We start from the raw sequence: 27,360 nt of genomic DNA on the forward strand, positions 1-27,360 counted from the left end.
CTTTCTGGGGCTTCCAGTGTTTTACAAATAGATGAATTTCTAACGAAGAATTGAAAACTGTAATTTTTATCTAGTTGTTCTAAGACTAAGCTCTCAGGACTCAATTTAAAACAAATGCTTCACATACTAGAAGGCAAAGTTTTAGCAATATACAAGCTGCAAGAAACCTATGAGGATCGATCATCTCATTAACAAGTCTACACTATCCAACAGTCTTTATGAGTAACTCACGAGTACGACGTCCTTCGGTGCAGACACAGCACAAACTGCAACCTACAACCAACTGCTACTTTTCTTAGCAACCTCTCCATTGTCCCCCCTTGGCACTCCCGTGCATGCACAGCACTCACTGTGTACATGAGCTTGTCATGAGGCATATAGGCCAGACCACTACAACTCCACACAAGATTGTGACAAATGTCTACCAGTCCATCTCTCCACTTTTCAATTAAAGCAACTCAAGCTAAGAACTGGGGCTGAAAAAATTTCCTGTGATGTCATCTCAAGCTATCAATGTTAGATTTGATGGTTAAAGGTTACTTTGACACCAATGATAGCCAGGGCACAATTAAACACACTTCAAATTTAAATTCCTATGCAGTCTTGTATGGTTTTACAATAAGCCACACAGACAGTTTACAGTTACATGAGTCCATATGATAGAATTCAGAGAGACAGGAATGTACTGCTTTTCATTTTTAAAACTAGCATTGCAGATCTGAGAAACAACTACAAAATGCTACTGTCCAAGTGACAAGGAAGCACATTTGAACACAGGCATTCTAACGCATGCATTTCCAATTAAAAACTCAAAAAGCTCCTGGCATTGACATAACAGTACCATTATAAAGCTACAAAACAACATGAAATAACATGCTTTAGAAAAATCAGCTCCTTCCCCCCCAAAAAGTATTTTTTCCAGAAAAACATTCTTTTCCCAGAAAGTTTGTTTTCCAAGAGAAGATATTTGGGCCCTCTGAAGTCCCCTGTACCACTGAGTAGCTTGACATTTCATGTCTAAAATAGTGGAAATTCACATCTTTTGCAAGTTAACTATCTGTACTCGGGTAGTAGATAAGAAAATTTCCATCGGATATAGTACAGGAAAATTGCCAGTAGTTTGTATTTTAACACTGACAGATCAACTTACTCATAGGATTCATCGGGCGCAGACCCTGGGGTGACTGTCCTTGTTGCTGATTCTTCACTTGAGCCTGAGACTGTGTCTGCATCTGGTTCCCTTGATAGGTTAGTCCAAGGGCTGCATAGGCTCTCTCGATGGAGCTGGGGTCTATCTGACTGGTAGTGCTTATGCTGGGCGTAGTCTGCTGCCCCACGCCCACAGAGCCAGTATTTGCAAGTCCTACTGCAGCTCCACCCAGTAGCGCTGGAAGAGATGCACCAAAGTTAGTAAAGACAGTGGGAGGTAACCAAAGAGGTCTACAAAAGGAGGGAGGAGACTATTGGTTGTTTAGAACCAAAACGTCTCCTTCTAGGACTATGCAAGTAAGAGGCCAGGTCTGGAAAAGGCACCCTGAAAAGGGACATCAAATTTTGACCCAGGCAGTCATTTCAATAACATTGTTTTCCTTCTGAGCTGCTGAGAAGAAATCCTTAAGTATTCAGGACATTGTTTGCTCAAAACTGAGAACAGAGGCACACATCACAGAGGTTAAAGACAGAAGGGTACAGCTCTTCTACAGCCATTGCAATGCTTCAATTTTTATTTTCTTAGAACAAGAAATATCCCAGCTCATGTCTTGCAAAGAGCCCAAAATAACATTAAGAACCGTGAGGATACAGTTAACACCAGGACAGAAATCTTGCAAATTTTGGCAGGAAGACCAAGGAGACATAATGCAAACAGAGGAAGACAGAACATCAAAGTCCAGTGCTGAAATGGCACAACCCTCTCTGTGCGCATGTCTGTCTCCAGAAGATCATCAGCTTCAACAGGTGGTAGAGAAAAGCAAATCAACTGGTTGAGAGCGCTACAGTTCTTGTTCACCCATACCACTCTCCTGCCAGAAAAATCCAATAGATTTGGAAGCTAGAAAGCTTCCACAAAAACTAGCTATCAGCAGCAGAAAGATATTCTGCCACACCAAGTCAAAATGACAATTGTACTGCGTATTCCCAGGTCAAAGAGCACCATCCATCACCAGTGTACGAGCAACTCCCAACACGCATTTTATGGTTTATCCAACACACAGAGCTCCCTAGCAGACTTACATTGTTGGTTTCTTTTGTCCCCAGCATTTTTGAGAGGCAAACATACAGGACAGTCATGTCTTGTACAGTTCTTCCAGTGCGAGATGATTTGTCGAGAAGATGCGCAATGCGCCACTGAGAAAGGGGAAGGAATGAGAAGCCTTTACAAACTAATGCCAGCATCTCCACACAGCCAATACAAACTAGGTAGGAAGTAACTGTTTCTCTCAGGGCACACATCTACATCACAGTTCAGTAAAGGATTGAGACAGTTCAGTATTATCCAGCCCTGAATACATAGCTAGAATGGCTCAATTAAATTTGCTTGGAAGCTCTACCGTATATTTCCAAGCCTAGCTCTGAAGACAACACCGTATACATAAAGGGATTGGGCACATGAAAGCAATGAAGATGCCAGCAACTGGCACAATGCAGATGCGCTTAGGCTACCAAAAAGAGCACACATTCCCTTGGCTTCTAGGACAGATTAGGAGTTCACTGGAGCCAGAACCAGCATAATTCCTGGCTAGTTATTACTTAAGATTTGTCCCTTCCGTTTCAGGGAAAGAGTTCTGCTTGCAGATTCCTCCTCTGTGCCTGTTATCAGATGACAGCATCCAAAAGGTCTTGCAGTGAGTTACTAAGTTAAGCAAAACATTCTCATTCGTTTGTGTAATCTCGCCTTAACTTGACTAAACTTTCAAAGACTGAGGAGGAGGTTACAATTTGCTTCCCTAAGGGGACAGACAAGTTAAAAAAAAAATTCAGTTTCCCAAGCCACCCACTTGTTCTCCATCTTTTACCATGAGCCCTTCTGGCCTTGCAGAAGTCGACCACATCTACATAACCACTCCTCCTCCACTTACCCTGGCAAGATTTGCCAGCCTGACAATGTGTCATGTGGTTCAGGACATTCTTCATGGTTCGGCAATGAGGGAGGTTGCACTGCCGCACCTCACCGTTGGCCTGTTCTCGCCGTTGACACTTGTGAGCGTGTAAGAGGAGAACTAGTTGTTGCTGAATGAGTTTGCGTTTTTCTGGATCTGCTGTCGGCGCTCCAGACCCCATTCCTTGTGAAGCTGCTGGCCCCATCCCAGCTTGCTGAACTTGGGGAGCCTGCTGCTGACCCTGGAGGAAGGAGAAAGGAAATGTCCAGAAATAAATCTATTTAAGAATCACCTATTTAGCGTGGAAACACAAAAAAAAAAATATGAAGAACTACTACACTGTGTGATCAAGGGAATATCCCACCTACCTGTACATCTGGATGATCCATATTAAACACCTCCCAACAACAGCGCTGGCAATACTTGCCAACCACAATGTCTTCCTCATATCATACCCTCCCTAGTTCTAGCTCTTGCCTTATCAAAGACCAGCAGAACTTCACTTTGCACATGCTCACAGGTTAATGCCTGCTGCTAGCCCAACTACTAAGTATTAAGAGCACTTGGGCCTCAAATCTTTTGGAGGCTACAAAATTGCATCCACAATTCTTAAATTAGTGGAGGAAAGCACTTTTTGAAGGAAAATTTTTTCCCCCTGTTTATACTGAGCACTTCAACTAATGAATCCTAGAAAAGGAGAATGAAAGGGAACTTAAGGGAACCTTTTGCCATTAGGAAGCTTGTACATACTGAGAAAAGGCATCGGCCAGTCTCTGCTAAAGATGAAGCACAACTTCAGCACAATAGATGTTAGAGAACTAATGTCAAGTATGGCAACACCTACTACTTCTTCCATACTGACGTTTATTTCTTCAGACTTCTTCCTCTTTCTTCCAGATGAAGTGTGACAAGCACTCAGCAAAGGAAAAAGGCTTGGGAATTCTGTGTTGCTCGTTTCACTTCAAAAGCCTTCAGTTTGTAATGGACTCTTCACTTACAGAATGTTTTAGGGAATGTTTATAAAGATCTCCAGTTTTTTTTAGAGCTCAACTACCTGCATTCCTAAACTCCAGTTCTTATATAGCAGCATTAACCTTTCATTTTACAAGAAGACTACCAGTTACTCAGTCCCTTCAGGGCTTTTCTAAGTTCCAGTACAACTGTAGCTGCCTTTTTGCAGTCTGTCATTCTAAATGACAAGAGAGATAGCAACAACTCTTCACTCCTAGGTCCAGCTGGGTAGCAGCTCAACTTCAGAAGAGTTACATGCTCTAAATTGAACAAAAGCTTGACAGTAAGTTTTGGCAGTTTCTTTATTGGTTCATATAACTAACTGGTAGTACTAGGATTCTAGTGTTTCATGCTCAACTTAAAGAAATAAAATTCAAAGACTTGACCTTTATTGAATTCAGAGATACAAATTTACCTGGAAGTGTTTTTTCAGCAAATTACTTAGGTCAAGAGACTGACTCCCAAGGAGGCAAACAATCTAAGATCTGAAGCAGTGAAAAACACAAGCTATATTCAGAAGCACAATTTTGTTTCACAAACAAGAATATATGTATGGAAAAAAAAAACAACAGTGGGGCATATTGCATGTCTTCCCCCTAAACAACTTAGGCTCTTAGAATAACAAAGCAAACACATTTAGCCCTTGCTCTCCTAGAGCACTCGGCACTACTGTGAAATTCAAGCTAGGGAATCTAATGCTTGTCGTTTATAAGCTTGGGCCATCCACTTTTTCCACCACTCACTTCCCCTTTCTTCAAGCCTTCCTGCAGCCTCAGTGCTGGGGGCAATGAGGGAACAGCAGAGCAGCTGCAGCAACACCAGGACCATTGCATATGTTCATGTAAGAGCACAACAGGAATGAACGCTCAAGTGGGGCTTCTAGACACTATCGCACGTAATACATACGATAAGAACTACTTCTCTCAAAAGCATCAGCAAGTACAAGCAGGAAAAACATCCTCAAGACAAAACTACACTGAGAAGGAACCCAGTGAACCAACCGCAAGAGAAAGGATGGGACAGGAGAGCAGAGGTGCCCATACAAGCAGCAAAAGTTAACTTCAGATAAGGAGCTCCTTTACATTTCCTCTGCTAACAGGGCTTCAAGGGTGCGAAGAAGAGGTGCAACTTAACAGAGAGAGCACAACTCGGCTCTCTCCTCCACATCAGCCATTTTAGGAGCTTAAGCAAATACTCAATGTGTAGATTCAGAACATGCATTCACAGCCGCAAAACTTCTAATATGGCAGTATCTGAGCACTGCACATTGTTCTGCTTTGGTTTGCTACAGCATTTGCTGGAGATAGCTTTCACTCTACTTACCATGTTAGGCATTCCTGTCCCAGGAACTGGCTTCTTGTCCATTTGAAACTGCGGTAAGCTATTTTGCAGTCCAGTCTTATTCTGCATCTGAGGTCCGAGACCAGTGGCTCCAATCTGCTGCCCAGTATTCTGACTATATGGCTGACCATAAGGACTGGGATTGCTCATCATTCCCATCTAAGAATTAAAACGGCAAGACATTCAAGTAAGAATTCAAGTTCACAATTCAAAAGGCAAATGAGTATTTCACAGAAGCAAAGGTGATCAAAGCCACGACACAGCTACAATGCAATCCTGATCCATGTGCTTCCCTTGCTCCCTCATGTGCATGTATTTACATCTACCACACAACATTAACTTCTCAGTCTGACTGTTACTATAAGCAGATCAAGGCCAATCTATCAACCCTGAGGTCAGTTTGGTTGGAACTGCCCTGAGTCTTCAAAAAAAAACCCAACATTTAGTTCAACAGATTCCTCATATCAGTTTCTCAATCACAAATCCGGAGTACGGCAGAAATGTTCTGCTTCCTGCATGTGCAGCCTCCAAAAGGAAACAAATACCACCTTCATTCATATCAGCATGGTTTACCCCAAATACTTCCCACCCAACTGTCAGCACTCCCACAGCTCCACTCCAAAGGGCTATAACAATTCAGGTCTGCATTTTCAATGCACAACAGTTTTCAGTTTAAGAATACTCCACAAACACAGGTAAGACCACAAGCACACAGGCACTGTAACTTGCTTACAGTGAGCACTACTTGAGCTCAAACGAGACAGTAGGAAGGAATGCTGCAAATAAAACAAAGCTATCCAGCCATACTGTGAAAGCAGACTGACACACGCTGTATGTTCCTTTCTGCACTGTGCATCAACTATTTGCATACTCAACAGTTTTAGCATAACAGAATATACAGTTTGTTGCCTTGGAGTGCTCCAGAATTGAAGGAACAGGATCAATCCTGCCCATGAAGTAGTCTGCCCTCTGACTTTTCCATTCTATTCCCATCTAGTTTTCAAAAAAATTTGGCCTTCTCAGACTAAAACAACTAGCAATAGAAGACGACCAGGAAAACTGGAGTTTTTTTGTTAAGGCTACCAAGCTCTCACCATTACTCAGGCAGGATCCTTGAGCAGCCTTAGCTCACAGTAAGAAAGGCACAAAAGTACTTCAGAGAGCTGTGACACTTCAATTCACATCAGCATGTGACTCAGCGTTCAGGCTACTTGATGCTTTTTTGGATCCAGGAAAATACCCAGACTTAATCAAGAAGCGCATACAAGCTCCTACAGCATGCATCTGTCCAATCACTCCCGCATTTGCTCTCAGATCCTCTTCCCCTAAGTAGAAGCACTTTGTTCCTGCTCCTCACCAAGTCTCTTCAACTTGCACAGAAAAGTAACGTACGTGCCCAGAGATTACCTGTTATCTGTTATTACCCAAAGTTTTCTTTTTTCAGGTTTTAACTTCTGCGGGTCTGTTACAACAGCCTTCAACTTGCATTTGTAAAATAAAGCTGAATCAAACCAATGCTACAGGAAAAACGGCACAAAGCTTACTGAGAAGTCTGACACTTCAAGGAAATTCACTTGTCAGATACCTGATGACAACCCCTTCCCCCCACCCCAAGCAGTAACTATAATCACACAGCAGAAATTCACTAGAGAGAAATGAAAAGGACATCTACAAATGGCAGATAAGTTGTGCAATGATGAAGAAAAGCTAAAAATGCTTCCTTTGTCTCCTTCAGCACTGTTACTGCCCTGTCTCAACCGTGATGAATACACACATGGGGACAGGCAGCTGCTGCCCAAAATGACACAGGTAAGACCCAAGCCCTTGCAGCTACAGGTAGTCAAGTGCACTGGTATCTCTAAATACGTTTCCCTATTGTCATTGCTGCCTAAAACTGACCAGCAGATTCAAAGCTCAGTGTAAGATGGACTGTGGGAGTCATTTCCTTAAGAAAACATGAAGTTAGCCGTCACCAGAGCACATATGATGTGCTATAGCATATACTGTGTTGGCCATCACTAACACTGCCCCACAGAACCTGTACAACTTATGCTGCTATCAGCCTTAACGAAAACTAACCAAACAATTCAGATTTGAAGGCTGAAGGCACGTTTTCAAACTCTGACATCATTGGGAGAAAGCAAGATGCTCAGCTTAAGAAAACTGGGGGAGTTCTCCCATTGATATCAGATGTTCTGATCAAGCTGACGAAGCACAAAGATTCTCAAGCACGAGCCATTGGCATTGCTTGGGGTGCAACGCCAGCCCCTCCAACAATTGGGCTGCATGGCAGAAATGTAGGGGCTGGCCAGGTCAGAGGGTGGGCATTGCAAAGTGACCCTGAAAGCCACACACAAGCATCACCTGAGAAGGGCATTAAAGCCCCAACTGCCTCAGTCTCCTGGAGGAAATAAGCAGCCATCCCTCGGTCCAGGCGAGAATGACAGCTGCCAGATCCACAGCTGAGCTTCACAGTGGTGTCCCCATTCCTGCTGTCACTGACCCACTGATGTGATACAGACAATGTGCACACAGCTCCGGGCTGAGTCAGGGGAAGGGGCACGTGGCAGCTTCCTCACAGCAACGTCATAGGATCTCATCAGTGACCCTGGCACTGGAAGCAGGAGCATGCTAGAGACATTTGGTGTGACACACTGGGAAACACGGATATAAGGGGAAGTGGGGAGGGGGATATCAAACAGGAAAAACCACGTGACCTAATAACTAATCACAGAAGGAAGAAAAAAAAAAAACCAATCCTGCAGACTTGGACTTCATCAGTTGGAAAAAAAACGCAGAGAGGCTGACATACAGTTCACCATCAAACCAGGGAGCCATTGGTGGTGAGGGGTAGGTACACCATCAAGCACAGCCAAGGCAAGGCGGTGCTGGTGGCAGTGCATGAGATAGGAACAAGACTTCCTTTATAACACCGTGTAAAAACATATGCGGCTGCACTGTGGCCCAAAGTCAGCGAGTGCAGCCTCTGCTCACTCCTTCCTGTGCTCTTCCCATCGCCCTTCCTCACTCACCCCACCTGCCATTTGCCTCTCTCTCTCTCTCCTCAGCCTCAGGTTCCTTCCATTACATACACGAGGCCTTCACACACAGCAGAGCAGAGGCACGTCACAGTAAAGGACAAGGGGGATAAAAGGCAGTGAAGCAAAAGATGACGATGCATGGCTGCTAGGTGGCAAAGGTAATCTCAAATGCTTATTCCTTCTACACAGCAGAAAACAACTGTGCTTGACTTTCCTGCCTCCACTGAGTTTATAATGTTGATTGGAATAACCCAACATTTGCACTATCAGCTATGCATCTCTATTGGGGTAACTGTAGTACATGCACTAGTTTAAGAGCACGCTGATGTAATCTTTCCATATTTGCAAGTAGAAGTTAATTAACTCTCCTAAACCAGGAAGTTATTTTTATTAAATTCCAGCAGGCTTTTTAAATAGGAGATCTTGTAACTGATTTATTGCACATCACTTTCTGGTGCCATTCAACCCTCTGATAGAGCTTCACTGGACCCAGATACAGTCTAACAAAACTGCGCCAGAGATATCTGCTACAATCTTTCCAAGGACTGTTAATGATGGTTATTCTCTGCATGTGACCTCATTATGTTTTAGCGTATCTATTGGAAGACACAAGCATTATTTCACTGCCATTTGTGCAAGAAACTCCCCTACCCACCCAAACTTAGATCCCCAAAGACAAAGCCCTCCTGCTCCCTTTCTCCCTCAAACACACTCCCTTCACACATTGCGACAAAGTGAGCAATTATCCATCTTTTACACCAAAGAAGAAAAAGCAAAGATCCACAACGTACAGCTGCACTTTCAATGAATTAGCACTTGACCATAGGGCACACTTAGGGCACAGAATCTAAATGCTATAGGTACACTTGCACATTGAGTCAAATAGATATAAAGCAACCAAGAGCAGGAACCTCCCGCTGCCCTAAGCGTGACACGAGTATGCTAACATTAATACATGTAAGCTGGTTTTTATTTTCTTTACCTAAATCTGCTACTGGAGGGTGTCATGATTTTCCATCTTGGCAACTTTCAACAGGACATTTCTTTCTTTCTGTTTTATTTAAATGAAGGTCTAAATAATTGTCCTTGTAAAACATGACAATTGATTCTTAATACAAGTGCTAAGCACTGATAAAACAGAATAGTGCCTCTAGTCATAAGTGGAGAGAGCTCTGTATATACTCAAACCATAAGCCACATTACAAAGAATTAACACCAATTCTAAATGTTTTGAGTAATTTCACACACAACTGAAGCAATCCAACAGCAGAGGCAGCAGCTCCCCTACTCTCCTAGATTGCCTTCGGGTCCCTTTTGCTGATGAAAGAGCATTGTGGGGATCAGTGGGAGACCCAATGTAAATGGCCTGAAGGTCAGGTGGACGTGGGCACTTTGTGAAGGGCATGGCCCTCTAACAAGAGGCTGAACTATAAGACCTCAGCAATAACTGGGAACAGCAGAAGGAGCCCAGAGGAAGAGCCACACTGAAGTTTTAACTATATACACTTCCAAGTGAGGAATGGTTCAAAACAGGAAAGATGAACTTGTTCTTAAGTTACTATGGAGCTTAAGTTTGCTGTTTACTCTTAAATCAGAACTGGAAGGAAGGCTAGCCAGTGAAATAAAAAAGCCTGAAAAAAAAAAAAGCCTAAATGGTGAAAGAATCAAAGCATTACAGTTTCCAAAACTCTATTTCAAGAGTAATAGGAATGTCTGTCCTCTTAACTTGTGCACAATCAAGCACCCATCAAACAAAAAGCTATTCAAGAAAGCAAAACTTGTTTTAATTCCTTTCCTATCCAAACATTCCTTCCAGGCTGAACCTTCCCAGGTGCTGGGAAGCCACCCCAGTACCACAGTAGGACCCATGCCCTGACCACAGCACCCTCTCCCTCAGCCCATCCCCGCTCCTAGCATCAGGTGCATTTAAGGTGCATCAGAAAACTCATTCAAATTATAACTTCTTTTTCAATGACCAGGTGAGTTTCATGCCTGGATTCATTTCTCAGCACCACTGCTACAGAGACAGGAATGTTTGTTTGTATTTCAGGGATTGCTTGCAGCATACATAAAGCTACAGCACTGGAGCACACCACAAGTGGCTGATTAGGACAATCCAAGTTTGTGCGTATCTGTTGACCTCAAATCAATTGGTTATGGGCATTTGGGATTTCAAGTGCAAAAAAAAAAGCCAACAACAAAAGTAACCCTCACAACAGGGAAAGTGAGGAACATGCCTACCATGCAAAGCGAGCGTCCCACTGCCCCAGTCTTTCAGGAGAGGAAGAAAACACTTCAGCAGCTCCATGGGACGGCAGAACAAAGCCGAAGCGTGCCCGCCCTGCTGCTCAAATCCAGGACCACTTGGAGCTCCTCTTTACCGTTAGAAGAGCACAACCTCCTCTCTCCCCGTAAGTTAACATCCCAGCAAACATGCTACCTGTCTGTAAAAGCCACAGCAGACGACACACCTCTGTTTTATTGAAGGACAACTCCCAGAAGCAGCCTCCCACCACATAGAGAGGCAGACTCTGGAAAGCCATCGTGACATCGTTGTGCGCAGCCCAAGTGTCTTGTGTATTTTTTTCCCCTCCTACCAAAGGACAGCTCTGAAATAATGCCCATTTTCGCAGTGATGAAGGAAACGTACGAAAGTTACTCCACAAACTCCCACACTGGCAGCAACACCGTGCTAAATTTACCAATTAAAAAAAAAAAGGCTTTTGAAAACAACTGCTTAGGGTCTTGTGTTTTCATCTACTTTGTGAAGATTTGTAGGTGGGGGGAAAAACAAAAGCAGATGGGTGGAGAGATAAAGCGGTCCGACATGCCTGTTGTCAGACTGCGCTAACTCCGCTGCACAAAGTGAAACACAGGCTCCCTGCCAGCAGCCAAACCAATTGAAGACATTCTGGAATTTCAGCCTCCATTTCAGACCGTGCTTTCTCATCCGGCAGCCGGAGCAGCTACACACGGGCTGTGCCCATTGAGCTCACCCTATGAATCTCCAAGCATTTTCTCAACAATTAAAGAGCTTTACCTTAAGCCTTGTTTTTTTCTCCTTTTTCCTCTCCTTTTTTTTTTCTTTTTTTTTTTTAAATCAGTCTGAGACTCCAAGCAAAAAAGCAGAAGTTATGCATTGGTGTGGAGACTGCCCAAAGCACAAGGTGCTGCTTACTTCAGACGTAAAGCACAAGGCGGGACTTTAAGAAGCCATGAAGACGGCTTCGTTTCGAACTATCTCAGCCAAAAACTTGATTTTTTGGCCTTCCTCGATTTCTTCTAGATGAAGAAGATGGTGTTCCGTTGTTGTTGTTTTTAATAGCTTAAAGCTCTACCTCAGCTACAATAAATAAGGATTAAGATGTTACATTTCGCCCTGAAACTCAATACATTAATTTCAGACCTCGGAATACAGCTTTTTGAAGACCAAAGTATAACAAAGTAAACCATCAACTAATTCCAGTACAAAAACACTTCCAAGTATTTCTTTCCACTATGAACTACATAGTGATTTCTCTCCTGTAGCAATGGGACATTGCAACAGTGCAAAGCTACGTGAAATGAACAGACCACAAAATGAACTCGCTGCTGGCCACAAGTATTGGAACCACAGTCAGCAGCACACGGAGCTCAAGCAAGCAGCTAAGATCAAAAAAGATTATAACAACGTTCATAAGATATTCATATTTAGTACATTAAAACATAGCAAAATCATCAACACGGCAGAATTCAGTCCTTCTAAAAATAAAGCTTCCACTCATTAACCAATAAACACAAAACAGCCGTATATCAAATGAAATGAAACATTTACATATTTTCTAGGCTTTTTAACCAAAACCTAAAAAGTTATGCAACATTCATCTGTTTCCCTATGCTAATAAAGCTATTTGTGCAAGGTAAGACAACTTTTAAACAACTTGTAACTTTAATCACTTGGCCTCTCCTCACTTTTCCAGAGCAAATCCACAACAGCTTCATTCAAATCTCTTAAATTACAAAATAAAAGCACATCTCCCCCCACCAATATAAAAAGAAGGGGTTTTTTCAGCTTTCTGATTTACTCTCCTGTAGATAAAATCTTTCTAAACTAAAAACTAGAGCTGGGTGCAGTTGAACAGTCTTTAGGAACCCAACTCTTGTTTGTAGGTATTCACACGAGCATTCCCTCTCCAATAACTCAAGTCTGTATTTCTCTACAAGGCCAATGTATGCCTTAACATGTTCTGCACATCAGCTCATTCTAACTGGTATTTGCCTCTTCTCATCTGCTACAGCACAAACCAATACTCATCAGCTCTTAGGCAGCAAATACTCTCATTAAGCGTCACACAGAAAAGCACCGTAACTTCTAAAAGATCTCATTTTGTTCCCATCACACTCACTGCACTAGATGGGAAAATACAGTTACAGACAAAAACATGAAATAGAATAAATACTATCAAGAAGCATTTAGATATAGCATTGAGAGACATGGTTTAGTGGGGTTATTGGTGGTAGGTGGATGGTTGGACTGGATGATCTTGTAGGTCTTTTCCAACCTAGCTGATTCTATGATTCTATCAAGTCAAGTTTACAATAACACTGATAATCTCTACTGTCACAGAATTAAAAAAAAAAAACAACACTGCTTAACCTAGCAACAACCATGCTTGTTGAGTAACTTCTTGCTTCCCCTGATTGCCATAAATACCAATTTGGCAATATATAAATTATTTACCACAAGATCCAGGACTCCTAAAAGACAAAAACCCTATTCTATAGAATCTATACTGCAGATAAAATAAAACGTTGTGAAGGAAGGTACTGAAGTTAAGCTTAGCTTGCTTTACCTTGTTCATGGCTCCGGGCTGTGGCCCCCTCAGTCCAGCCTGTCCGCCCATCTGCGGAGAGCCTTGCTGAAGTGTCTCAGCCAACAAGTTACCAGCAGTTCCCATTCCCGGATTTGGGTATGGCATGTTTGGTCGCCCTCTGCCTGCTCCAATCGAACCGTTCATGACTTGCCCCTGCATCACCCCCTGTCCATTGCCTGCTGCCAACATCCCAGGATTCATGCCAGCATTCATCCCCGTGTTCATTCCCATGCCAGGCTGGTTAACTGGACTGTTTACTGTTGGCAACATTCCTGCTGTAGATTGGGCTGAAGGACTCTGGTTTGGTCCACTTGTACCCATCGCCATACTGGGAGAAGTCAACCCAGCCTGTGCCATGGGGCTTTTCACCATGCTGTTCAACATTCCCATTCCAGGACTATTCTGTGGAGTTTGGCCGGCCATGCCCTGGCCAGGGCCACCAACCCCCATATTGAGATTTGGGGAGCTACCAGCCCGTAAAAGTTCTGACAGCTGCTTGTGTTTAGAGGCAGCATCTTGTGCCAGGCCAAGGCTGGTCTGCAGCTGATTAATGTCACCACCATTGGTGAGTCCCAGTTCTGTGGAGCTGATCAGTTCATCTGGCAAGTCATGTTCCAGATCAAACAGCGATCCAAAATCTGAAAAACAAGAAATTTTATAAGGTCAGTGCAAGCAGCAGGAGAAGTTTTCTTCTTGAATAAAAATCTTGTTTATCGATTCTTTTTTTTTTCCTTTTTATTTAACTATCAAAAATTCACTTGCTATGTTCCAGTGGGATTCCTCAATCAATTGTTATTGAAAACTATCCAAATTAGTCATCATAAAAGTAGTTTCTAAACCTTACCAAGTCTAAATCAGAAATTACCATTCTACTTGACTTTCCTACAACAGCTTATTTTGAAAGATCACTAGGGACCTTATAACATGATCTCCCAACTCACGAAATTTGAAGGGAAAGGACAGAAAAACTGTTAACATTCTATAGTCTGCCAATGGAATCAGGCATTAAAACACTGATGAGAAAGCACCACCTTAATTTTTAAGCTTTCACTGAAGTATCACTTTCAGGAAGAGACAACTAATATTGTTATGTGCTTTTCAGAAAACGTTTATAAAACAGTAAAAAGAAAACAGTTTTGTTGTAGTTTGGTAGTTTGGTGGCTGTTTCTTTCAACTTTTTACATCCAACCCTTCCCAGCACAGACCTGCACAATTAAACTGAGCTTCATGGAATAGGCAGTATTTTTCCCAAAAATGACCATAGCCAGAAAACAATCAAAATAACCTTCCTCGCCATGAAGCTGTGAAAACATATTAGGATTAAAAAAAAACACTTTAAAAGTTCCTATGTCTGCAGCGATAGCATGCACCTTGATCCAGGTACTTAATCTAAGGTAGCTAAAACAAAAGCAATCTAGAAAGTCTATGGCTAACAGTAGAGCTATTGTAGGATGCAGCTACCCCTACTAACTAGGCCATAAAGCTTAGTATTTGGAATTTGGGAATATACAGGGAAGGGCTTTTTTTGTGTTTGTTTTTTTTTTTAAATTAATCTTATCTATGGAAATAGGTCAGCATCACTTCTGCCAGAAAGGTCACTTTATGGATACTCTGTAGGAAGTCTTCCACTGCATCTTAAACAACTTCACATCTAGACAAGGGCCTAAAATACCACTCATTATTTCACCAATTGCTAAGAAGGAAGTGTTAATTACAGCAAATTTTACAGACACTGGAATATGACTTGTTCCAAATAATAATGAAATAGGGCTACAGTTAAAAAGCACACAAGTCAGACAAGCTGACCAGCACAAGAAGCCTGTTAAAAATGTTTCATACAATGCTGAATCCCAACTGCTAAACTCCAGTACTAATAAAGGGGTTTTGTTGGCATCTATTTTTCTGAAAATCGACCTCCCAACTGTCATCGCAGATAAGATAATGACTTTCTAGAATTCTAAAAGTATGATAAGAGGTTAGCAAGTATTCAGGCATACCAAAACAGAGGAGATTTCAAGAGGAGATTGCATAGCTCCATTTATGGATCTTCATCATTGCAAAGCACCAGAGATGGAGTGACAGTTTCCACCAAAGAACTATACCTTAAACTGTTCAAATCAGCTGAGTCCATTCTTCGTTAAGGAAAATGCTGTGCTAAAGGCCCTGCTTTCTGGTACATACTAAGGACTTCTCTTCAATTACACTTGCAGTATTTTTCAACACAATATTTTTTGAAGATTAAAAATGAGAGAAGCTAAAGAATATAGTTTATTCCAAGTTCTGCATTTAAAAGCTGGTTGCAGATGGACAAGAACTTCTACTCCAACAGATGCAGCCTCCAGCACAGAGTCCTGAAACAAAAACCCCACTTCACGTCCCCCAAGAACAGACCACTCCATACTAAGCCATTCACTACGCCACCTGGAAAGCGGTCAGTAGCCATCTGAATATGAAGAACAGCTTGTTTTTTCAATCTATCACTGGATATTTACTTCGAAAGACTTATTTAAATGATTTCAGATATAGCACTGCAGAAGGGCAGCACAATTTGTGTTTTGAGAGACTGAAAGATTTGCTCATCCTTCTGTACAAGACAATATTAACCTGTTTCTCTGAAGACCTCATTCTTTCAAAATTCCCCCTCGTCAAGCAAGAGGATATTTCTAGCTGCTGACTTGCTCCCATCCAACCTAAGAGTCCTGGTGCAGATTAGCAGAGCTCCTCAGCGAGGTGATTTGGTGCAGACCCACAAGCTGGAAGCAGAAAGCCATAAAAACGCTAAGTGTTCTTAATTCTCTTTTTATTAACTTCTCACAACACAACCTATCAACTGTTCCATATCAAAACAGAACAACTGAATGGCTGTGAGATTATCCCATTCTCCACACCCAAAAATTTAAATAAGAAAGCATCCTGTTCTTTCCGTATGAAACTAACCTGCTAAGATTGGCAACCACAGAGAATGTGCTATGGAAGAGTTACGATATAAGAATACTGCACCTACAAGCCAGAATCATAATGTCAGTGAAGCACCATTCTGATATTGCTTGCCTCTCTTCCCCCTTTTTTTCCCCAAGTTTTTTCCAAAACACAAACTTCAAAGGCTTCTCCAGCCAGATTAAAAGAACACAGAGGAAGATGCTCAGTCGTCTGCTCAGCTACGGAATCACACTTCTAGTCAACTGGCAGGAGGCAGAAGATTTCAGGTACAAGACTGAAACACGAACAGTCTCAAAGGACCATACAGAACAATAGGACTTTGTGTGCACACAGCACGCGTCTCAATCCATTCCAGTCCTTTACATGTATTGCACTCCTGAAGCCTGCCACAGAGACCCGTCTACAACCACACCAAACGCTGACAAGGTGAGGGCAGGCAGCTCTGAGTACGTGACAATCATGGCAAATACATCCACACAAGAGCCAACAGAATAGCTAAGACAGAGGTGGTAAAAACCCAGAGAACTGACTAGCTTTCCAGTGCCTGCTAGCCCTGAAATCTTTTATCATTAAAGACACACATGAAGATTTCTTACTAAGAAAATAAAGCTGGTAGCGGGAAGGGGAAGGAGAAGGAGGCAGAAGTCCTGCAAAGGTTTGCCTACCTGATTCATAAACCTTAGAGACAGCGGTGTGTAATCATGGACACTGAGAAGCTGGGACAGAACAGAACAGCCACTGACTGACCTAAGAGCTCATCAGGAGCACCAAGCAGTAAGTGATAAAGTAAGTGGTGATCTCAGGATAGCAGTACAGAGTGACTCCGTGTTATCCTGTTAATGGTATTATTAGTGTGTCTCACTAATAAAGGAAGGTAAAATAGATTGCTCCTGCCATCCAAGATTACAGGAGAATGAAGGTACCTCTGAAACACAAGATCCAAGTAGGCACTAAGTGTTAAATTGAAATAATCTCTGCATGCAAAGGCATTTAATAATTCCCACTAGGAACCGTACTGCCAGTGAACACCAAAACGAGTGAAGAAACTGGCCAACTCGACAGGGCTGCATTAGATCTGTAGCAAGAAAGTGGGTGAGGAAAGCCAGCAGATGGAGTGGGTCCATTTTTTGTAGCAGCAGTCCAGCTCACCTGGATTGTGTCATATGAGCTGTATCCTCTGCTTCGAGAGCAACTGCAAAAATCAGCGTGTTAGCTTTTCCTTGTGTATGGTGCATTGGTACCTCAGTTTTGGATCCTACAAACACTTCTGCTAAGTTTGCCTTTGACAGCATCTGATCTGCGTGATGCAAGGAGACTGCCAGACTGGGATGGAAACCCACCTGGCACCCAGAAGGCCCTTAAACCACTACAGATTCACAGTGAGCAATCAAAAACTAAGTCATTAAGAAATCAGTGTCCTTTCAACCAAGTCTCATAGTAAGTATTTCAAGCTAGTGTTACTGCAAGAGCGCCAGGCAGCCCCAGCGATAACAGTTGTCAGAACACGCAAGGCAAGGGAGAGATTTCTGACTAAAGAACTCACAACGCAAGGACATATTCACACTAACTAGTCAGCAAAGAAACTTGCACATGGATTTAAGTGGCACATGTTAGCGTCCAAACACAGACATCAAGCTGCTGAGCAGTCCCCTTTTTGCACAAGCGTTTCTAGGTTCCAGAAATGTATCAGTGGATCAAATAATAGCACAGTCTTTCGGTTCACAATGAGTCACGTGGGCAAGGCTCACTACAGGACGCTGAACACAAAGTATGCACGTGACAGGGTTGACAGGAGCCGTGGACGATGAGAGACTACACAGAAAACACGACACCTGTGCTGTGCTTTCAGACAAACAGCAGCAATAAGGTGCTGAGCACTGTAACTGCTGAGCACTGTAACTTCCCAGCACGGTGACATCAAAGTTATCCGGGAATCAAACAAAGCCAAGGTGTAACAGGAAAAGTCCAGAGGATACAACCAATACCCAAGAGTAAGCAGCTACTCAAGCACCAGTAGTACAGGTCCTAAAAGGCACTGCCTGAAATGTCCTCTAAAAAATAAAGGCAGGCCAGAACACAAGAAGTAAAAATGGCAGAACGGGATGCTGAGCCGCATTCTCACAAGACATCTCTCAGGTATCCATGAAAAGGCAGAAGCAAAGGTGAAGCACAGATAGGGAACAAAGTCCTAATAAAAGAAAATCATCAATTCCCACGGCATCTGCAATGGCAGAAAATGAAACCAGACATGTTCAGACAATTTTAGTGGGGGAAAAGTTCGCTAAGAAAGAGGCAAAAACTCTCAAGATTCCTACCAAGTGGGTGTGAGAGAGTTTTGCTATATTTTGAAAAGCAGATTTACACTTATGATTAAAAGCCTTGAAAGAGAAAGCTTTTCACATAAGATGGTCTGAAGCCACAATTACCCAACGGTAACAAGAACTCTGCCAAACCATTTTTCCTACCTTAAATTGTAGAGTTTAAAATTATCTACTAATTTGATGCAAGACAAAAGAGGAGAAAAAATAGTCAGCATCAGCCTACACAATTAAGGTCTGGATTCGTCATTGCTACTACTACCACTTCCAAAATCCTATGGCATCAGCCCCTGTGCAACTGCAGTCATCACACACGGCCAAAGCAGAAGCGTGATGCAGAGGTCTTCACTACTGCTTGTGCAAGAGCAGCTGAGAATTCTTGTTCTGCATTACACTATTTCAATAACGTAGTCTTCGCAATAGACTTTACTTTTTATTCTGTTCCCTGCAAGAAACTGGGGAAGCACTGCCTCCTCCTTCCTTCCTGCTAATCCAGAGAAGACCTAAATTTGCTCACCACATCAAGGAACTTGATAACTTGAAGACAAACCACAAACAACACAAGCAAAAAATACATCTGAAAGGGACGCGTGCTACTCATTCAGAGAGCAGGCTCAGCACCCCTAGAAGATACCACGTGCAAAGGCACAAAACATGTCAGCAAGTCAAGCTAGCGCACAGCTCCAGGCACCGGTTCTTCAAAACAACCAGAAGTTTGTTGGTCGAAAAGTGCAATTCGTTATCTACAATACACATGATTTCATACTGGTTCTAACAAGCAGACAGAAATGTAAGAATTTTGCAAGCATAAAAAAGTCATTTTAAAGAAGGAGCCACTTATTACTCAACATCTATCAAAGGCTATTTTAGGATCGCGCTCTTTCTTCATTTAACAAGCTATTCTCACCTCCGTTCAACTCGTCCTTAAGAGAAAAGTCTAAATTCCACTCTGAAAAATTAATAGGAGCAAGTTTAATTGATACTTTACCCAAACTTAAATACAGACCAGTTTTAGAAGACTCTGGATAACGTGAGGGTTTTTTTTTTTTTTGCAACTTCAGATGAAAGTTGCGTTTTCGTTTTCATTCAAAGCTCTTTACAAAGCAGTGTTTAGAGATAGAGATGACTGCAGCTCACTGCTGAAAAACAGTGAAAACTTGATGATTCTGGAATATGGATTTTGCTCTAGGGAAACTGAAATGTTGTACGGGGAACACATTACTTTAGGTGGAAGTTCAGAAATGCTGTTCTTTGTGTAGCAGCGTACTCATGCTTTTATGTAATACAGCTAAAAGGTACCAGCCTTGCTGTCACCCATGATCCAAATAAGACGAAGCACTGACATTTCAATTCCGAGGTGCTGAAGTCACACAGTTAACCATTTACTTGTGAACATGTTGCTATTTGCACAAATTTCACTGTGCTGCCTTTAAAGTCTCCAAATTAGTATTCTAACTCCCAACAGTATCCTGCTTTTGGATGCCACTGAAATTCCCATAGGGCCACATTAGGTTACGTACTGCTCGCCTGTGGTATTGTTAGAGAGCAAGAAAGGCATCTCAGCCAGGAGTCTGATAAATGATGGAGCACCACGCACACAAGTCTGGAAAGCTGGTGGTGGTCTCTGCAGTCTGGGAGTTGCTGGTCTGCTACACTCGTGGGCAAAAAAATGGGTACATGCAGATAGGAAGGGAACACGTTTATGTCTGCAAGCAGACATCATCGGTTTCATTTCAAGAATGGTTACAAATCAGTTTCACGAAAAGAATGAAGTTGACTTTGTTGCCATCTCCAACTTTGAAATGATGCAATCTGCATATGCAATTAGCTAAGAGTGAAGTCAGTTTCCTGATTGACTTGAGTTCACTCAACATTGCTCCCGAGTAAAATCAGAAAGGTAATATCAAGCTTATAGATACATAAACCAAACGTCAGTACATCAGACTTCATCTTGAACCAGTAATTCAGCTGGAGCTCCTGGTAGCCAGTAATCTCTTGGTTCTGCAAGCAAATGAACGTGGTTCAAAATTCTACTTCTTGTGGAGATGCAGTACAGAAGAGTTCTGCACCGTCAAAAATGGAAAAGAGCTGAAGCTTTATCCAGCCCTTTTTACAATTATCAATAACAGAAAGTGACCTACAGAGTTTCTGAAAATCTTGTAGTCAACTTTTTCTTTTTGGTGAAAATCCTAGCTTAGACCACAGTTTCGTATTCATGCTGTTCCTGTAAGCACAGTCAACTGAATTATGAGTTACTTACGAATGGAGTAGAGAACTTAACATTCCTTTTTCTGATTTTCATCAGAAAGTTCTGTAAGAGAAGAGTGCTTGAAAAAGAAAATAACACTTTTTGCAGAACTCTAAACGCGTTCATATGCCAACACGTTTTCAGCAAACTTGCTGCTATTTAGGAAGCCAACAAAATCATGTTGGCCAATACATCACTCACCGCTCAGGGAGAGGATTTCTGTGAATTGCCCTACATCAACTTCTACTTGAAGTCCTACAAACCCAACCTAACTAAGGACGCGCCGTCACCGCATACAACCATATGCAGAGACAGATGTATTTTACTTCAGCCTGCTGCTACAGTGTAAGGAAAGACAGAAAACCCAAATCCTTGGAGACAGGTGCGTGTTGTTTATCTGACAGTGAAAACAAGACAGCTCAACTACTCTGCTTGTCAAATAAGAATTCTGAGTGACTTCCGGCCAAACCCTCTCCGAGGGGGCATTAATTAGGGTGATGAGAAAGGTTAAACTAATGGCACTGTGCTGTTAGAACATGCACTCAAAGGCTGCTCCTTTGAAGAGCAGCCTATGAAGAGAAGGCAAAAAAATACACATGAAATCACATCAAATTAAAATCTAGTAATAAAGTCACTTTGAACTTTTCCTGCAAAAACTGTTTTCCCGTACCTTCGTAACTTGGACATTGCTGATCTCCAGTACCTGACAAAACGCACATTTTCAAAAAAGCTCCAGATTCCACTACAGCCTCCCCAAATAAAACGTTTGGAAGGATTTTTTTTTTTGCAAATACAGAGCTGACCAACAATTGGAAATAGGGGCTGCCTAGACTAAATCCGAACCCTGCTCTGAGAACGTGGAGAAACGACGCAAAAACTATCAGGGTATTTCTCATGACCTGTATAAGACACACCCAACTCAGCGGAGTAGCAAAAGCAGCGGCACAGCAATTTGGAAGCCCAGGAACTTCCAAAGCCAGAAGGATTTTCTTTGAAAAGTTACTAAGCACCATCAGAAAGATCAGTTTGCAAAATACTTTAAATAGCTTCTTCCTAATGCGGGTACTTTGACAGTTCAGTCAACTACAAGGCAAAGATGCCCCTTCACCCTCACTGGCAGATGCAGTGTCTGCTACTGGATCAAAGCTAATGTATTGCAACATCTGATTACAGACTGTACCATCTAACAAACTCTATTTTAATGCATTTCTCATCTCACAATACTTGGGAAAAAAAAAAAATAAGTGGCTCAACAGGAAGTAACAGAAAAATTGAACTGATGGCTCCAAGCAGCCAACAACTTGGTCTTCGACAGTGGTCAGAAAACAGATTTGGAGAAGTTATTTAAAAGATGTGTATACAAACTCTAAGAAAAAAAAAAAAAAAAAAAGCACAGCAGAGCAAAAACAGAGTTGAAAACCTTACAAGTGCCTCAGGAAAAGGCAGTAAGACAAGATCAGTAAGATTCATTTCAAGCAAAGAAACAGTCCAATCACATTTGGAACAAAAGAAAGATGAGGATCAGTCAAAACTGTAGGAGCCCAGGTGAGAAGTCTGGGTTTTGTTTGTTGGCTTGTTTTTCGGGTTGTTTTCATGCAAGATTTAAACCTTTGATGTAAGGGAGAGTAAAGTTTTAAAGGTCAAAGGCAGTTCCTGAAAGAAAGCAACAGACTAAAAGACAAACTGTATGTAAGATGGGTACTGAAATGGAGGGATCGAAGATGTGTTATTGCTCAGAAAAATGCAACTTTTGGATATGTTAAACTGAAGGAAGTGAAGGCACATATAAAATTTGCAGCGATGTCTGATAGAACACATGCCAAATAATTAATTGTAGAAAACTGACTTAGAGCAAGTCAGAAACACTAAGCGCTTCCAATCCTATTTTCAGATCTAACAACCAAAGACGCGATACCATACCAGCACGCTGCAGCGCTGCGTACATTCCATTTTTATTCCTTGATGGGAGACAGCAGTTTAGAGTCCACAGCCCTAAAAGCTTTCCTAGTGCACAGAATCCAGGTTATTTCTACGGGCAGCAAGCGTGTAAAAGATGATTAACTTCATCCTTACTGAATACACCACGCAGAAATTTGTACATGGCAATCGCAGCACACCTCCATCACCACAGGAAAAACTGAAGGGACCACAAATAAAAAGGATGGCATAAAATCTCTGGTGTAAAGCATCCAGTTAAAAATGAATTGTTATGAGAGATTTCCACTGCATTTACTCAAGGAGGTAATTTTTCAGGATGCACCGAAACTATGCTGGTGGAAAAAAAATAGACCAGTGTATACAATTTGTTAATACTTCCCAGACTAGATGCAACATGTGAAAACAGTGTTTCTACCAGCAAGGAAGAGTAAGCAAATGAAGCTACACTGGCAAATTACTTTTCTCAATGTAACTGCTCAGTACAGAAAAGTTGCTAACACAGTGTCACAAATTTACATCCCATGCTGAGGACAACCTGACAACAAAAGGGGAGTCCAAGGTAAAGCTCTAAGTTTTAATACCTGAAGAAAATACACATGTGATTACCACTCTTCTATTCAACAAATTATTTGAGTTTAGTATACTCCAAATCCAGAATATCAGCATCATCCTGAAATGAAAACGTGGGTGAATCAGAGGCTCAGTCACCAATATAAATACACCGAACTCCTACCCGGTTGGGAGTAAGTTAACAGGAGCCAGCCATCACTTGGAGGTATCTAACAGGCTGAAACAGTATTTCACGCTAAGAAATCAAGGCAACAAGTTAACAGCAGAGGAAACATGCTCACAGTACCACTGTGCACATGTGCTGGAAAGTTTGATCCACTCTTGAAGTTTGTTAACCTCTCTCCCTCAAAGTTGAATATGGAGATCTAACCCTGAGTTTAACAAGAGCGCTGGAATAAGCACACAAGCACCGTGATTCTGATTTTCTATAATGAACTTGGGAGTGGGGACAATCTAACAGATTCTCTACGTGGAATTTATGATAGCAGAGCTGCTTGCACTGTATCAAAACAAATTTAAAGAGCAGATTGGTTAAAAACGTCAACTTGAAAGTTGCTTCCCACAAGTGCAAAAGCGAGAGCAAAAAAAAAAAGTCACTCAAGCAGCAACTGAAAAAATATAACCTTAAAAACGTATTTATTGGTTCAGCACATTTGATTTTATTTCACTAGAGAAACAAGTACGGTAAGTTAAAGAAAAAAAAAAAGAAGTGGAAGTGTCCCAAATGCAGGTTAAAAATTGACAGCGAGGAAACCAGAAGGGTTAAAAACTCTGTGTAGCATCTGTGAAGTGTCTGCAGCGCTACAAACCTCTGCATAGCCACCAGATGATGACCACCTCAATGACTCTACAAGAATTTTATTCCATTTTGTGCTGCCTCTTCTGAGTTCCTGCCCAATACTCCTCAGTGTTTCACTGTAACTAGAAAAAGTTAATTTATTAAGCTGCTCGATAAGCTAACAATTAAAATAAGCCTAATATTCTGTGAACATCTGCACCTGTTCAGCTGAAACAGATTCGTGTCTCCAAGCCTTCTTTGATCACAAATGACTTAAATTTGGTATGTGCACTCATCTCAAATTTTTGTGTTTCTAAGCATTGGGACTTCCCTCATAACAAAAAAAAACAAAACAAACAAACAAAAAACCCATGCCACATTAATTAACGTCCACAAACAGTACAAGATCACCACTGCCAAAACGAAGTCAAAATGGTTACTGCTGAATGAGGTACTGGTTTCCAAGCCCAGTACGGGAAGCCCAGCGGTGAGCTCTGGCTAAAGATTCTCCAGCTATCTTCTGCAGTCTCTCTGAAGACCTGTTGATACTGGGGGAACAGTCATTTCCTCCAGTCACACTCTATACTGCCTGGATCTCACACGCACTAAAAGTCGCACACAAACTTTTCAAAACTAATACGTCATTCACCAAGAACAGGGAAGGCAAAAGTCACTGCTCTGAACATGATTCCAAGCAGCACCACAGCCACTGCCCAATGCAACTGAATCCTGTAACTTTCTGCTTACTGCCAAGTGACCGATTAGCCGTCTTACTCTTTCAAAACTCTTCCTTTTTCTCGGCAGCTCTGATTGCTGTCCACATCTCCACATGCTCCAGAAGACCTAAAGTGACTGGAATGAAACTCCAGGGGACAGGTAACCAAGTGCTCTTCCAGCAGAACGATACCGAAAGCACCTTTGCTTCTCAAGAGGCATCAAAAAGCTGAACATCCCCATGGTACTCCCTCTGCCCTCCCAGCACAACCAGATCCTATCTGTGAGGGCTTAGGACACCCCTGGTTTCTCACCTCCACAGCATCACCAGGGACCTCTGCAGGACTGCAGAGAAGCCCCTTTATCTTCACGGTCCAGATGCCTACAGGGCAATTTCAGACATTTTGGTCACACAGCAAAGAAATGGGAGATGCAAGAAGTGCACTCCATATTGATTCTTGATGCAAATAAGGTAAAGTAACATTTTATTTCTCTAAGAGTCTTGATGAGCCTTGTGCCCTAAAATTGCAATCTAGATTCAGGCTTTAGGCCACTGGCTTTGGCAAAAGAGCTATTTGAAGCAAACGAAAAAGCAAATTTTGGATGTTCTTCTGCAAAGAAGAACAAGAAGAATTGAAAAAAAAAAAAAGTAAATCAAATAAGCAGTCTGCATGGGAGAGGGGGGAAAAGAAAAGGAACAGAGAAATAAATCTCATTTCTAAACGAGCTCAAGAAGAAAGAATATACATGTGTATCTATGTAAAATAAGAAACAAGCCATGCATTTGTGTATGTGGACAGGCACACCCATAAATTCAACAATAAAGAGTGCTAAAGATGATGCTTCTGTGCAATTTCGTATTTCTGCAATGGGAATTCAAGGCACACGCTTCGCGAGGAGCTCTGCGATAGCTACTGTGCAAAAGACAAGAAATAGACTAAATCTTGTCAGCAATTGCCCAAAAGCACAATGCTCCGAGCAGCTTCGCTTCCAAAAGAAACCGAAGGGGAGAAACACGCGAACACCTTCCTACGCCGTGAAGCGAATAGGTTCGGGGCTGGAAGGGAGGAAAGCATGGAAAGGCCGAGGGCAGGCCCAAGGCAGAGGGAAGGAAGGGGGGGATTCGGACAGGAGAGGGGAGAAATAGGGGAGAAAAGGAAGAGAATAGAGGCCAAGGCCCGGGCCCCCGAGACTGACCTGTGCCGTCGCTGGCGGACACGGAGAGCGCCGGCGAGGAGAGTTTAGGCCGCTTGGCTGAAGGCGGGCCCGGCTCCACCACATTCTCGGCCATTTTTAATTCTTTTTTAGACAATCACTCCGAGCAGAGAGACGACGGGGGGAGCCCCCAAGCCCCCACCTCCTGGGGCCGGGCCCTCGGGGGGCTGCGGAGCGGCGATGCGGAGGGGCGAGGAGCGGCCGAGTTCCCCTTTTTCCGCCCCTGGGAGGAGCGGGGCGAGGTGGGAGCGGAGGGGCTGAGCGAGGCCTCGGCCCGCGGGCGCGGGGCTGCGCGGGGATGGCAAGAGCCCCCGCCAAAAAATAATTAAAAAAAAATAATTAAAAATAATTAAAAAAAAAAAAAGAGGCTGGTGGTGTTGGTTGGTTGGTTTTTTTTTTGTTGTTGTTGTTTGGTTGGTTTTTTTTTTTTCCTTCCAGTGAGATTAATCCCGGCTGTTGTGCTGCTGGTGCTTCCTCGCCGCCGCCACCATCATCATCTTCATCCTCCGGGGGCTCTTCTCCTCCTCCTGCTGCTGCCTCCTCACCGCCGCCATCAGCCTCTTCCTCCTCGGCGCCGTCCTCCTCCTCCTCATCGCCACCAGGAGGCGGGCGAAGGAGGAGGGGAGAGAAGAAGGAGGAGGAAAAAAGAAAAAACGACGGCCGTCCTCCTCCTCCCGCAGCAGCAGCGCCTTCCCCCTCCGACACCACCCTGCGAAAAAGAACCCACCGGCAGCGAGCGGGCCGGGGGCAGGCGGGCGGCCGGGCGGCCCCAGCTCCAACGCGCGTCTTCCTCTCGGCCGCTCCGCTTAATGGCTGCAGCAAGGGGAGCTGGAAGGAGGATGAGGATAAGTCCCAGGAGTCTCCGCTTCACATCTTGTTGTGCAGAAGGAGGAGGGGTTGTTGTCCTGATGGAGGCAGCGCCGATCGCGGGATGGGGAGCCGGGGGGCCGGGTTTCGACACCCTCTCTGCCTCCCCCCCCTTTTCCTTCCCCTCCTCCGCCCTTTTCTCCTCTTCTTTTTCCCCTTCCTCTTTCTCTCGCTCTCAGTAGTGCGCTGCCCCCCCCTTGGGCGCAGGCAGAGGGGCCGAGCCCACGGCAGCGGCAGGAGGAGGAGGAGGAAGGAGCCGGCCCCTCCCCCGCTCTCTGCCTACCTTCCCCCTCCTCCCGGGCGGCCGAGGATGGCTGCGGGCGCCGGGGCCGGGCGGGGAGGGGGCTGCTCGGCTCCGCTCCGCTCCGCCACGGGGACTCCCTCTTCGCGAGGGTGGGGAAAGGAAACGACGAGGTTGGTAGCGGGGG

At 43.2% G+C, this 27,360-nt stretch overlaps 1 protein-coding gene and 1 long non-coding RNA gene across 2 annotated transcripts in view; one reads left to right on the forward strand and one right to left on the reverse strand.

Annotated features, from left to right (window-relative positions):
* Positions 1-27,035, reverse strand: part of EP300 (E1A binding protein p300) — a 57,947-nt gene extending 30,912 nt beyond the window's left edge. The window contains exons 1-6 of the mRNA XM_021384431.1: positions 26,048-27,035; positions 13,324-13,982; positions 5,433-5,609; positions 3,078-3,339; positions 2,233-2,346; positions 1,151-1,387 (exon numbers count right to left, since the gene is read on the reverse strand). Coding sequence (XP_021240106.1) covers positions 1,151-1,387; positions 2,233-2,346; positions 3,078-3,339; positions 5,433-5,609; positions 13,324-13,982; positions 26,048-26,141 — 1,543 coding nt within the window. The 5' untranslated portion in view covers positions 26,142-27,035. The remainder of the gene's footprint in view (positions 1-1,150; positions 1,388-2,232; positions 2,347-3,077; positions 3,340-5,432; positions 5,610-13,323; positions 13,983-26,047) is intronic.
* LOC110392302 overlaps positions 27,215-27,360 on the forward strand; it is a 1,861-nt gene continuing 1,715 nt past the window's right edge. Inside the window, exon 1 of the long non-coding RNA XR_002434295.1 lies at positions 27,215-27,346. This is a non-coding gene — a long non-coding RNA (uncharacterized LOC110392302). The remainder of the gene's footprint in view (positions 27,347-27,360) is intronic.

This window comes from Numida meleagris, chromosome 1, assembly GCF_002078875.1.
Source record: "Numida meleagris isolate 19003 breed g44 Domestic line chromosome 1, NumMel1.0, whole genome shotgun sequence".
NCBI lineage: Eukaryota > Metazoa > Chordata > Aves > Galliformes > Numididae > Numida > Numida meleagris.